The sequence below is a fragment of the Neolamprologus brichardi genome, chromosome 15, assembly GCF_056152115.1.
Source record: "Neolamprologus brichardi isolate AB-2024 chromosome 15, ASM5615211v1, whole genome shotgun sequence".
NCBI lineage: Eukaryota > Metazoa > Chordata > Actinopteri > Cichliformes > Cichlidae > Neolamprologus > Neolamprologus brichardi.
In genome coordinates, this window is record NC_142118.1 from 35,355,001 (window position 1) to 35,369,992 (window position 14,992).

The 14,992-nt window shown below is 41.3% G+C and overlaps 1 protein-coding gene across 6 annotated transcripts in view; it reads right to left on the reverse strand.

Moving 5' to 3' along the window:
* The window catches only part of ephb3b (eph receptor B3b), a 59,952-nt gene extending 52,175 nt beyond the window's left edge, over window positions 1-7,777 (reverse strand). For all 6 annotated transcript variants that reach the window (XM_006791980.3, XM_006791978.3, XM_006791979.3 and 3 more), the window contains exon 1: window positions 7,067-7,777. In XM_006791980.3, coding sequence (XP_006792043.1) covers window positions 7,067-7,130 — 64 coding nt within the window. In that variant the 5' untranslated portion in view covers window positions 7,131-7,777. The remainder of the gene's footprint in view (window positions 1-7,066) is intronic.
* Between the last annotated feature and the right edge of the window lie 7,215 nt (window positions 7,778-14,992).

The following is a 14,992-nucleotide window of genomic DNA, read 5'->3' on the forward strand; positions in this document are numbered from 1 at the left end:
TTGTTACAAGAGGCTGTAGCTCGTAAAGAAATGGTAGGAGGATGCCCCGAGGTGGATCAAACTGCTGCGAGGAGAAGTCCGCTCCTTTAAACTCCACCTTTCAAACCTCCCGCTGACCCGGTCTTTTTTGACTCTCTGAGAGGCAAGGGGCACGTTAGCTTTTCACGTTTACTATTTGTCGTCTCTCATAAGCAGACTGAGTCTTAAATGCAAACACCACTCATCTACAGATTAGCCATATGGGACAAAATGGAGTCATGCACACATCAGTCACCCACTGTGCCCTAAACCTGCTCTGCTTGTGAGTTTTTACATGTGAGCCTTAGAAAAGTTGCCAAAGTTTCTTTATAAATATGCACATCCTCTTTTATGATATACTTTGTTTTCTCCACTGGAATACGACAAGCTCTGGGCTTTGATTGTTCAGCTACTGAACAAGACTAGCCTTGGGCAGAGAGCCCCACATCAAAATCATACAAAAAGACCCCCTCCTGACCTCTCGATAGGGATCACAAGACGTGGGCTGAGTGTGGGTGGAAAGCACAGCAGATACTAACTCACCTATAATATGAACATTCTGACACGTGGTCATTTGAGTAGCAGACAGCGCCTATAAAATGTCATGTCAGAAAGCCATTATTATTATTATTAAGTTAATGTTTTTCTAACAGTATTCAAGTCATTACCATAAGTCAGTTAAACACAGCGGGGGGAATATCCCACTCATGTGCTTCCTCATCTGATTTATAGGGTTTTCTCTGTACGGCTGCAGAGTCAAAGCACCTTGTTGTTGTGATTTGGCGCTTTAGTTTTATATATTTAAAACTGAATCAATGACTCAACCATCAGGTTACACATTAAAGGGTTAATATGCAGGACAAAAGTCATCAGGTTATATAAAAGTTTGAAATAATATAAATATAGTAGAGATCTTATTTTACTGTTTGAGAGTTGTTTTTAAAAACTAGGTTCTCATTCAAAAAAATATCAGCATTGCTGGACGTTGAGCTTGAGCGCCTCCATCTCTCAATGCAGTCAAAACATTTCTTAAAAAACAAAAAGGTTAGTTGAGACTGCACACATGGACAAACTGTACCTCCAGCAGTGCACACACAGACCCTCCCCGACCCCTGTAATCTCCCAAATACACTCCTCTCGCGTAGATCAACAGCCCATCTCGCCCGTCGCCCACAAGTGAAAAATCTCTCCTTGCTCTCCTTTTCGTTCCCTGTCTGTGTGCGTCTCTTTTCCTTTCACTCGTGTTCTGCTTGGCTAAATATAGACAGCAGCAGTGTGTCTGTGTGGTGGGCTGGCCCAGACACACTCACCCTCCCCTGCTTGCTCTCCACACTGAGTGTCAAAGACCTGCCATCCCACAAGGCCACTCTGTTGGAGACGAGGAAAGACTGCGCGCACAGTGCCATATGCAAGGAAATCCATACACGAAAACTGTACGCACGCATTTCGTTTGGCATAAAAAAAAAAAGATCTGGAACAAGCTCTTGTAAAACTACCATCAATTCTGAATACTTACAAGTGCTCGTTTACGTTAACGTAACAACAAGTCCTCACGGCAGTAATGTGAGTAGGATAAACCCAGTTAAACATCATACACGCGTTTATTCGTGTGATTATATTCGTCATGGTTTCTGTGCGGTAAAATATTTTACGTGCTTTACTTCGCTTAATAGTGCATGTGTCTATATAACATTCTTGTAATCACAAGAATGTTATATAAACTCCACTAATGGCACTGTCATTCATTAACAGTGCCGTGTACATGTCCAATATAAATATTTGGTGAATCTGAGATGGATATAAACATAGTCGCTGATATGATAAACACTGCTTAGTGGGATTATTGTAACTATATTTTAAGGCAAAATAGTCACAACCTAGAGAAACTATTATATTTCTGTAATTGTTTTACTTTTATGTCTGAAATGGTAAAGTTTTGTTGAAGCTGAAGCTAAGCTGCTGCCTGACTCCATGTTCTAAAGGCCTAAGCAAACATAGGAAAATTTACTCGGCCACACTCTGTTGTGTCACATAGAGGTTCATATTCATTAATTGTTCTTCACTGTAGTTCCTCAGAAAAAATATCCTGTTTTGACTATATCCCTATTTGCATCCTTGCTAGTAATCCTCGTTCATTCACTTCCTGGTGTACGAAGGCTCATGCAGGCCTGACATGGCTGCCGCTTGTCTGCATGTGAAATTCCAGCTCGGTGAATCTTTCCATGCCGCCGTCAGAGCCATGAAGCGTCCTTCGGTGTGCATGAGTGCTCCTGCAGGCCCGCTGCATCTGTAAAGTCTGTCAGCTCTGTTGCCCTCTGGGTTGCTGATCCAAATCCAACCCCACACCCTAAAAACCACCAGACTGCTCCCCTGTACCATCATATCCCAACTCCCTACATGTCGTCATCCACGCGCCATTTCTTCCCGAGCGCCTTACGCCAGTCTGAACCTATGTCAGAATGCATCTGTTCAACGCGGCTCCAGCCTAGCATACGACCTGCAGACGGTCTGGGATCCCTGTTGGCTGACTGACTGGCATAACTGCCTCTTATGACTTTATCATTTCTTTTGTTTGTTGTTCAAAACATTGAAAAATGTAAATAGGATGAGATCATCATGCAGTGCAGCATGCAGAGCCCCAAAATAATAGATAGATAGATAGATAGATAGATAGATAGATAGATAGATAGATAGATAGATAGATAGATAGATAGATAGATAGATAGATAGATAGATAGATAGATAGATAGATAGATAGCAATAACAATAATAATAAATTATATATTTAATGTATACTTATATATAATAAATTATAATATTATTATTAGTAGCAATAGTACTGCTACTATTTGAATTGCATTTTGGAGTATATTTGACAACATACAGTCTTCCTTCATCGGGCCAATTGATTCAGGAGATATCGATAATTATCCTTATGCGTTGTTTATTACCTTTAGCCAGTGTTCCGAATCAAACCTGAATCTGTGGTTTTGAAAGGCTGAGCAAGGGCGAATGGCTAGATCAATAAGACCGCATTAATTGAGACTTTACGCATTCCCTGTGTTGAGGGTGTCCATCTGTGCGTCTATGTTTTATTCATCTTATATATCTTTCATAATCGCATTAAGACAGATAGATCTTGTCCCCTTGTAGAATGATTGATTAGCAGAACTGACGCTTTTATTTTGTAAATTCACTTTCACGCCTCTTTAGCGCCACATCCACTTAGCCCTTCAATTGTCTCTGTGATAGGCACCATAGGGTCACTAATATGTCCTTTTGTTACTTCAATAGTGACCTTAAACAGATTTGTTCAGTAAATTTGCTTTTGAATGTTATGTAGACGAGCTCCGGAGGAAAAGTTTGACTTAGCTGCTTCACTGGGAGTCCCGCTCAGGCCACACAGACTGACCCTTAAATAAAGCCCGGTGTATGTAGGCCTTGGGACAGCTAGTCCCGGCCAGAATGGCCTAATTACTCTCTTTATTACGAAGGTTAGTTGCGTTTCAGCAAGATGTGGTCACCTGAAATCTGTACACGGGTAAAGTGAGAGATATCAATCAAGCAGTCACATGACCAAAGGAGGAGAAAGAAATCAAGTTCGATAAGACTCAAGCGTTTACAGTATGGACAGAGTTTACGCATATTTTTTTAATGCATGTGTTGTTAATATATTAATCACCACCTGGAAATGATAATTAAATATATATACATAAAAAATGTTTATGAGGACTGGGGGGGACTCCCCTGCTGGAAAAAAAAAGAGCGAGAATAAATCACGGGAGAGAGTTTGATGAGAAATGTGCCAACTGCAAACAGGCACAGGAAAGCTCCCGTGGAGGTGTGATCTCACCCACATAAAAACATAAACATGTGCGCTACAAAGCCCTTGCTTGTGCGTAATCAGTCGTCGAAACACACAGCCATAAATAGAAAAAAAAGACTGGGGAACTCTCTGTCGCTGTTTATGTGGCTTCAGCTAACAATAAAAAAACGGCTTAAATTTAGTAAAACATTTGTTCCAGTTGGTCCAGTGTTTGAGTTTAGAGAAAAATATAATAAGAAAGAATAAGAAAAATTCTGGCCTGCTCTTAAGACACTTGTACAGTATTATCGGGGTATTTTGCCGGTTTTGCCTGTCCCGAAAATCACCAGGAAGCCCGTTCATACTTTTTTGTGCCTTCATTCTCCCAAAACGTCTGCGTACTAAACAGCACAATTATCGACACAATTTGTCTCCTCAGCACACTGCTAAGCACCCCAAAGTTCAAGGCCACGGTAGCATCCACCGAGGACGACCCAAAACGCCAGGGCATCAATCAACCCCGACATAAACACGGGTTAATGGTTTCTTATTTAACTGAGATACAATTAAGACACTTAAACCATCTGAGTAGTCCAACCCATAACAAAGATTACATGAAATTCAACAGCATAAACAACTCTTATGTTAAGGTTTCGTGTACAGCCACATTAAGAAAATTACCAAAAGTATCAAATCCAGCAAGAAAACAACCGTCATGCTTTTACGTGCCTGATGTGCGCCACATCAAACACCCAATCAGTTAAATGAGGTATGCTGAATGAGGAGTCAAATTAATGTTTTGTGCTCACGTTGCCACGGAGAACTCAGAAACCCTGGGTTTAACTGTCCCATAATTACACGATTACAAATAAACTGAATTTACACTGTTGAAGACCTTGGGAGTGACTTTTATCCTACATGGCTTTTTAAAATATCAAATGTAAAACCAAAGGGTCAAAAAGAAAACGTGAAATAATTAACAGCCTTTTCCGCGGGCAGTGTGACCCCGGGACCGGAGAGGCGCACAGTGAGCCTGGGCAAACGTCCCCCCGCCGGGCCGCTTGTTGCTCCCTAACTCGCCATAAACCCATATATCCCAGAAAGAAGTCCTAGCAGCAGCCATAAATCATCCGGCTATATTACAAGCTTAGGTAAACCCCCAGCCAGGTCAGTAGAGCAGAGTTTATGGCATCACTTAGGTAGGGAATAGATTGTTCTAACAAAATACATCAACTTCAAGCAGTGCGAAGGAAAACTTTCAGCTTTTGTTAAGGCCAAGCCCTCTATCGCTCTGTCTCACTTTCCCGGTTCACTCCCGGTGTCTACCTCTTTACCCCACAACTTTTGCACGACAGGAATCCACTCATCCATTCAAAGCCATATGTTTTAAGTCAGTGGTTCCTCACTGGGGTCCGGTGAGGTACAGGGGCCACTAAGAGGCATTCAAGGTTCCTTAGAAGAAGAAAAAATATATATGGGACTTTTAAAAAAATAGATATTAGAATTTGATTATTCTAATAAAAGATTTTCAGTGAAAATATTTCCTTTTTTTAAAATCACAGCCTACTTTGGTCTTCTTTTGTGTAGAATTGATTAAATAAATGAATAAAACCAAACAAAATACATCTTAACCGGTAACCATACTGTTACTAAAGTCACTCTTATTAACTGAGGTTTGACTCTAGGTCCTGACCGAGCAAATATTACTACGTGGAAATCAGAATAATTGGTTCTGAAGAGTTCAAGAAAGTGTGGGATAGAAGAATTTCTTAAATTGCGAACATGGATTGAGAGCCATCTCAGAGGTGGCAGGCTGTAAAACAATCTTCATTTAAATAATTTGTGTTTGTATTAGTTTAGCAGACAAAGCGACTTTCCACTGCAGTTAAATAAATAAATAAATAAAATTAAACTCATTTTTCCGTGCAGCCTGCTGTCAGTTTTTTTTTTTTTTTTTTTAAATCAAAGGCCCTGTGTATCTACAGCAGGCTAGTTTATTCGTAGTGTAAAGCTGGTGCGCCACTTTTTCAAACAATCGGTGACAAATCGGCAGAAAGTAAAATGCACCTTGGGGAAAAAATATCCATCAGCAACAACCTTTTTTCAGTTTCTGAGAGTGAAAAGACAAAAACTTCAGACGTTATGTGGACAGGTGGAGAAATGAGCTGAGATCGAGACGCGTTTGCTGAGCCAGTGGCCCACTGTCCTACTTTCCTACTGGCATCACAAGCCAACCGGGAGCCTCGCCTGGGCTCCGACATTCATACTCTCAAGCTTTAGGCCTCTTTCAACCTTATTTCGACTAGTCCATTTTTTTGTAAATTCCCAAACATCGCAGAGTGAAACAAAGTACGGGGAAGACGTAATAGAAGAGCGGGACAGTCGTTTACATCGCTGGGAAAAACGACAGATGGAATTTCTCATTGATTTTACGCACTGCAAACATCCACACAGAGCTAAGACAGATGAGCTGTCAGAGGAAACTGATAAAAATATATAACTGAGGATTACCAAATTCATATCACGTTAATAAAAAGACAATAAATAAAATAAAAACATCTGATAAAACTAAAATAATAATTACTGTAAGGATGAGAGAAGAGAGAACTCATCAGTTATAAAAATGACTTTACCAAATCACACGTCGCGTTTCAGATATTTCAGATTAATAAAAAAATATATTCAAAATGTGGGTTATGATTCAATCCCCTCCCCTTCTTTTGAAGCGCACATAAATATACGCAGAGTCCAGATGTCAGAAGGCCACACACCGAAGCAATCCCTTAAAATGCACGGAGTTGACCTGGGGAAAGTGCTGTGTGTGTGCGTGGGGGGAAAGCCGCGACTCCCCAGTGAGATACAGTGTGGAGCTAATGTCCTTAAATGACAAAGAAAGCACTGGCAGCCCTCACAATCCTGTGCTCCAAAAAAGAATACACAACGATCATTGAAATGGATGAGCTTTCGTGGACGCACAACAATTGAATCCTGTAAAGTCAGTAATTTCATTAGAGATGCTTAAAAAAAGAAAGAACGAAATCAGCCACGGCTGGTCACTTTCAAAAGGAAATTAATTCGGGGGGTAGAAATGGAATCAGGATTTTTTTGGGTACGGCTACATGAGCTTTAGGGTGCAGTGCCCAGCCTTTAAGAGGCACGGGTGCGGACTCGCTTGGTGTGGAGAAATACTAGGCTTCAGGAAAGCTGCAACATGAAACCTCCAGAACAGTTAAAATTTCTTACCTTCCACGGCAGACACCACAGGCAGCAAGAGGCTGCATAAAAGCAGAAAGTAATCCATTGTCATAAAGCGGTCAGGTCGGACATGTAAATAGACCCACGGCAGAGAGAGTGAGGAAGGAATACAATCCTGGGTGATCCGACGCTCCACGCACCCAGTCCCGTCCCGGTCCCCGCTGTGTCAAACCTCCAGGACCAGAGTTACCTCCATTCACCAAAACACACAGAGGTGAGAGTCCAGATCAAATATCGCCTTTGATATAAAATATTTCAGCCCTTCTCCCCTTTTCAGTGATTCCCAAAGTGCCTTATTAAACCAGGGAAAAGACAACAGGCGCAAGTCTCACGGTCCCTTCCCCTCGCATTGAGCGAATGCACTGAAAACAGGTAGTCCAGCCCGTGGTCACCATCCGGAGAATATTTCCAGCAGCGTTTGGATGATACTCGGTAACAAAAAAGACAGAAAAAAATGGAAATGCCAACCTTCTCCGAGAGATCCAAGCACTTTCTCTATAGTCAGAGCAGAGGCAGAGATAGCGGCAGTGCTGTCAGGATCATGCTGTATAGTCCCATACGTGCACGCTCACGTGCGTCAAGTGGTATTCCTATAAGGAGAGAGCCGCGGTTTATAGATATTTATTCCCTGAGCGAATTTATCGGCTTTGGCTGCCGCGTAAACCGTCTTGTTTCGCTCGGCTTGTGCACTGGAATGAAGCACAAGGCGGTGGATGAATAAGGAGAGGAGAGAGAGGGAGAGAGCGAGCGAGCGAGCGAGCGAGAGACCTAGGGGGGGACCAAGAGGAGGGGTTACGGCTGAAGCAGCTGCACTGAAAAACTCTACCTTGACAATCATTTACTTTCCACATTTATTCTAAAATAAAAATCTGTGTCTGCTCCAAATAAGAACGCATCGCTACATTTTTCTGCACTTATCTCCGGAGCAGCCTTTGTTTGTGCCACATGCACAATAAAGCAAACACAGGAGACGGTTCCTCTGCTTCTCTGCCAGATGTTTAACTGTGTAGTGACTACCTATAAGAAGCTTTAACAGTCTTATACAATGGCAGCTTTGTTAACTTGATGTTTTTTTTTAATTCTAGTTTACTTTTTTCTGCAGCGGGTCACTGACTTGGCTTGGAGCGCATGTAAAAGCATGGACACACAGCGCCCCCTTGCGGGTCGCTTCCGTTTCGATGAATAGGGTCTGATTAAAACTTCTTTCTCCTCAATTATTTGACTCCAGAGCACTTAAACATTCCGGGGAATTTCCGTCGGACTTTAACTGTTTTTTCCTCAGATATATTAAAAAGGACCTCGCCTGTTTTCAAATTCGGTGCCTTGGACCATTACATCTTGGTTTTTATTTGAAAGAGTACACACATAAATAAAAAGCGATTTAGTGATTATATTTAAGTCGGAAAGGCAAATGAAGGTGATAAAAGTTTTTCTCCGATTTTCGATTTAGGAAACGTCGGCATCGGACTTTTCTTTGAGATTTAAAAAAATAACAAAAATGGAAAAACTTATAAAGAAACGGAGCCCTTAACTTGAGCTGAACATTGAACAGCCCCCGTATGTAAATCGCTTCTCTGTGTTTATAATTCAATGAGACATTTAACTCAATTGGTCGGGCAAAATGTTGCCAGCAGCGGTTTTTGTTTCCTTCGGGACCATGGAGCTACTATTTACTTTTCCTCTTCCCTGGATAAGTTAAGCAGAGGGCATCTGTCACGAGCGGGCTTTTCCAGCCTTTCTCCTCAAGCTCTCTGAATCTACATGCTGCTACCATGTTGTTTTATTCTCAAAACACCAGTAAACAGAGGGGTTTGAAATAAGTTTACGTTCCAGTCGGAAGTGAGGTCGCTTTTTGTCTCACAGGGAAATGATTTCCTTTATGCACCATTTGTCAGTTTTAGGGGTCATTACAGCACTTTGAATGAACGGAAATAGCCATTTGGTCATTTGCACAAAAACTGTGATTTATTGATTAATTATAGGGAACTGGTACTTACTTTAGAGGCGAGTAAAACTGTGTCTTGTTTGTTATTTTATGCTTAGCAATAATTATATGATGCCAGAGATGTTAGAGAATGTTCTCCACTGAACAGTTATGTAGTGGGCGATTAAATAGCGTAACTACAGTGTTGTTACCACGCTGTTTTCTCTCGTGTCTTTGGAGATAAGGGAGTGATCTTGCTTACACTGGTTTATTCTACTCGGAACTAATAGCGCTTTTGCTGCTACACAATGAAGCCAAAGTGAAGCTAAATGAGGGGTTTGTCATCATTAGTGTAGAGTTGTAAAGCGATTGTGTGCCATATCCTGAGAACTGCAGTCAGACAGATGAGACAATGTTTTCCTGCGTGTGTTAGGTCGCCAGTGTCGATGGGATTGTTGCTATTTATTTGTATATTTATTTATTTAAAGACTTCATTTTTCCACATATTTTGGAATTTGTGGAATTTAAGTTTGCTGTTGTCATCAACAAGCACTTGAATACATTAAAAGCTAATACATTTTATTTTAATTATTTGGTAATTAAGCATTTATCATTATGGAATATTCTGTGAAATTAGAAGTTAGACATTTTCTCAAAATTTAGATTTTAGCTTGTAAACCTAAACAACAGCAGTTTACACCACTGTTAGCATAGCACTCTTTTACTTTTGTTGTTTAATGTAATTTTGTTTTTAATGTATAATTTATTCAATGAATTGTTCTAACATGTAAAAGTGAATTAAAGTTTAACTTTTTTAATTTTGATTTTCAGTTTTTCAGGTTTTTTTTCAGGAATTATGAGAAAAACGTTGTTTATATGAGATTACAAAAAATAAGGGGTTGGATTTATGTATGAATACTCTCTTTCTCTCTTACATTTACTCTGTGCAAGACAGCAATAAAACTCTATATGAGACTTTTGCAATATTTCCTTCAGATAGTTATTAATAATTTTTTGTTTCTCCTCTTTTGGTAACACGGCAACTCAGCATATAGGGATCCACATATCCACACAAAGCAAAATAAATGCTCTTCATGCTCTCTATATAAAAGTTAATTTTAAACCAGCATGTACTGTCAGACTTACTTTTGCAAGAAAATATTCAATATTTCTGTGCAGTAAAATTTCTTTGACATTTAAAGTTCCCTATATTATGGGTTAGGGCTCACTGACACAAAATTTGTCCATTTCCAATAAGAATTCCTGTATACCTCACAATGACATAGTCCATTTGAAAGGAAAATCATTTTACAAGTTTAGCAACGTGGGTAGAAGGATCTGCGGTGGCTTCAAAGAAGACTTTTCATTGCCAAAAGCCACTGAAGCCCAGACTCTCCTGCCTGCTCGCTATTAATGGGCAACTTGAAGCACACAAGTTCATGACTACCACCTTTGTTACTTTTATGTGCTTCTAACGTCTCTTTGCAGGAAATGAGGAGCAACTTTGTAAAGGAAAGAAAAACATAATTATAACTTCAAAATTATGAATGTTTAGCTGCATTTATTTTTAAAGAATTTTACAAGTACTACTTTTCACTGTTGATTTTCTCTCTTTCTGAAGATCACAGAGCACACATCGTGGTCTACGATAAGCAAACGAGTGCCAGGGCAAGTTTTAGAGAACCCTCGTGTTTGGCAATGTAAAAAGATAAAGATAAATGTGTCAAACCATAAATATAGTCTTGATATAAAACCAACAGACTTTGGAGGAGGGGGTGTTTTTTTCCACATTAATATATGCATATATATACACTTCACCCGTTGCCTACTGGTGGTGGTCAGAGGGCCCGGTGGCTCCAGTGTCCAGCAGCCTCGCCTCTGTCAGTGCACCCCAGGGCAGCTGTGGCTACAATGTAGCTGCCATCACCAGTGTGTGAATGGGTGGATGACTGAATGTAGTGTAAAGCGCTTTGGGGTCCATAGGGACTAAGTAAAGCGCTATACAAATACAGGCCATTTACCATATATTATATATATATATATATATATATATATATATATATATATATATATATATATATATATATACTGAGGACAGGATAATAGCAGGATACTTCGCAGTTTTTCAATGTTTGAAAATTGAAATTGTTAAGATAAGATAAGATACCTTTATTAGTCCCATGAGTGGGAAATTTCATGTCCATTATCTTCCCAAATATAACCTCAAACAAATACATATACAGACATACTCTCCACAAACAAAGAGGGAAACAGTCCACTAAGTCCTGCGAGCGTCACAACAGCACCTGGCACACATTAGAAACTCAGTAAGTAAAGTGGCAGACATTTTACTGCCATATGGAAATTTCTCAAGCTTACACCTACTGAGCCCTCGCCAGACCCTCACTAACCTCATCCATCCTTCCGCCCACTCATCTTGTGCCAGGGTAACAGTGTCTCTACTTTCTGTTTTAAAGCAGCTCTGCACAGACGCACATAAGCACTGAAAAAAAAGACCTTTTATTATACACAATGAACTTCCTTCACAAATCACACGCATGGGTGCAAGCACAAACACGCACGGTCACCCCTCTAGCATGTATAAAACTAATGCGGACACACACTACACACACACACACACACTGTAGCTCTTATGTCTGGGTCTGGTCTAATAGCAGCACTAATGCGATGTGAGTGTGAGAGGATCGCTTTACTCCGGCAATATTAGGGGAATGGTGAGCTGTTGGTTATGTTAGAGTGTCTTTTGATGTATGTGTGTGTGTGTGTGTGTGAACAGCCAAAGTGTACTGGTAGTACTGGTGGAGGAGGAGGACTTGGTAGTGTTGGTGGCTCTGGAGAATCTCACAAAAGCTCAAAGCTGGAATCCAGGAAGAGAGGAGTTGTGTGTGTATGTGTGTTTATGTGTGTGTGTGTGTGTGTAGGAGACTGGAGGGCTGTTCACAAGAGTTTTGAGGGTGGGGGTCTAATCCTCCAGGCCTTCACCACTGACCCAGCACTTAACACAGGATCACAAACGTAGTCCCAACTGAACTCCCCGAAGACCACCATCATCCACACTCTTCTGCACACACCAGGACAAACACACATTCGATACCAGCTCCAGATCCTCGTGTCTGTAAATCGGCACCTTTCTGCTACCTTCTCTCCTCTTTCCTTACCATGACTGAGAGCCCAATCTCAGCCACAATCAGCTACTGTCTGTCTCTGGTGATCTATCGCCTTTCGGCCCTTTCTTTACCTAACTGAGAAAAGATATGCTTCACTGTCTCAGCCGACTGCAGATTTATGACTCAAACTGCCGTCATCTTGATTTTGCTGTTTGTACGCTGACAGAGACACCGACAGGAAGGCATTTAGATAGAGGGAGAGTCTCTTTAGATGGGCACAGTCAAATACACGTATGGGGGATCATGACGCCATGCAGGCGCACGCATACACGGCTGACAAACCGCCTGAGCATGCTAATTATACGCTGTGCAGAGAAAAAGCTTGAGAAATAACCCTTCAGCACTATGGCAGCAATGCACAGACAACACAAACTTGTTTGACACGGTTCGAAAAATTGATAACGAAATTTAACTGCTAATCGAGACACTCTGCCCTAAAAACACCTATCCCAACCTCAGCTGTGAAAGCAGCTAATAAAGCACCGAAACAACTAAATGAGTAGTTGTGTTTACAATCAAACTGTGTGTGAGTCTGTGACATGACTGACCTAATCGTCTGCTGTAGCTTAAAAAACTTTATTGCTTAACATTACTTCATGTGGGTCAGGGATTTGTTTTTGGCTTTTTTTAAAACCAAAAATGGAAATTGTGTTTATATAGCACATTTTATTACACGCAAACTTCATGTTCACCCAGAGAAAACCTACGTGTACGTATGGAGAGTAAGCCAACTGTACTTAGAAAGACCCCGATCACCAGCAGATTCAAATCCCCAAACTGTAGAGTAAATGTAAAACTGCGTAACCAAGACAACACTCACAACAATAAACATAATAGGGGTGAATTCAAGAAGTGTGCCTTTGATTAGCTGAACACATTACTCTAAAACTATTCTTTTTTTTTTAAATTCATACCCCCACACGTGTGTTTTCTCTGTGTTACAGTATTTTCTCTATCCAGAGTATCCAGAGCAGGTGGAGGAGGTCAAGGCAGGTACACTGGCCAGGAGAAAGAACTTCAAAGCTTTTCCATTAAGACAGTGGAAAAATTCCAACACACGTCTTCTGGATGTTGCTACTATCACTGACAATGTAAATGCTTATTCTTCTCAAAGCGCGTTCTATTCCCTCTCTGCTTCCGAGGCATGTCTGTCTGTGTATTACAGATTAATATGCTGTCTTCTTACATCCTTGGCTGAGCTTGAACTGTCTTGAGTGGAACTTGTGCCAACACGATCATTTTAGATGAATAAATATTCTGGACCTTTCCAACGTAGCTGTGGATTACGCTCACGTCGGGTTGAAAATGAACACTCGATTCACTTTAATACCTAAATGTTCTGAGGAAACACAGCCGTGACAAATTCCCAAGGACAAAGTCCAGACAGTGAGCGAGTAAAGGAAGCTCGTGAGGGATCAGTTTGACATCGACTGATATCAAAGGTCCAGGATGAATAATCACCAGAGCCGGTCCAATAACAGAATGATTGATTGGCCCGTAGCCCCGCACTGTCTGAGATAACAGTGTTCAAAGTGTCCAAACGCAATGTCAACACAGCGTCTCCCCCAGCGGGCTCCATTTTTCCTCCGTACCCACAGTCCTCGCTTTGACCCTTGACACTTTAGCATGTCCAGCTGCAAAACGCAATCATCCATCGTGCCCGTGACCCGAAAGGTTGGCAACAGTGGCACACGCTGTCTGATGCTCTCTTACTGTATGTCATCGGAGGCCACAATCAAAATTCCTCTGAAATAAAGCCTGAAAATGAAGTCATTAAACGGGCCTGGAGGAAATTTCCGCTATTTGAAAGCACATCAAAGCCCGTGATAGCATAGGAACTGCTGCAGCCCTCGCGTTTAGCGAATGCTTTAGCTTGTTGACTGAAGCAGAGGTCAGTAGCTTTTGGTGTCAACTTTTTACGAGCATCAAATCACAATAAATCGTCCCTGTCTAGTTACCGTCAGTCATGTGAAAAAAGTTTTTTTTTTTCCCCTCTGTGTCCAGCTTTGTGTCTGCTCTCCCAGAGGTAGTTAGTCATGACAAAACTCCTAACCACAAAAGCACATGGTTTCAGTTTAGCTCTCGCTACCATTCAATGTGGCTCCCATCCGGTTGCACTCGCTCTCTCTGCATGATCACACCACTTGTATATGACATACCATAACCCAAAGGATGCATAATGGGAAGCAGAGAGCCTTAACCGCCACTGCTAAATGTGGGCACCCGATAGGAAATGTCAGCCGTATCCCTGAGTAAATTGCGAAGACTTTGCTCGTATGTGTAAGAGAGCTCTGGTGAATCATCTGAAAGCAGGGTAAAGATGTCTAAATGAGAGCGAATTGCTTTGTAAGGGTGGTGGTGCGAGCCTAAAGGGAGTCAGATGGTCAACTGGCTTGGTCTGCTGGCTCTTAGGCATGTAGTAAAAGAGCACCTGGCGAGATGGTGGAATACTGCGGCGTCTGTGTGAATGTTTGTAAGTCAAGCCCTCATTACGTCAGTTTGGGAGGGTGTGTGGTGGTCTGTGCACTCATGCTCAGACCTTAATACCTTTGCATAGACACTGGCATGGCATTAAGTGTCTAATGTTTATAGTGTATGTGTGTATTTGCTTCTTCCTCCTCACTAGATGATACACCTTGGCCACTACCGAGCACACACAGAAAGCACAGCGGTAACTCTTTCACGACCGCCATAAGCACTGGGAACAAGGAAAAATTGCAGGTTAATAGCCTTAATTATTATCGTCACATGGAAGCAAACAGCTGTATATGGAAATGGCTTCATTTAGTGGGAGGAAATACC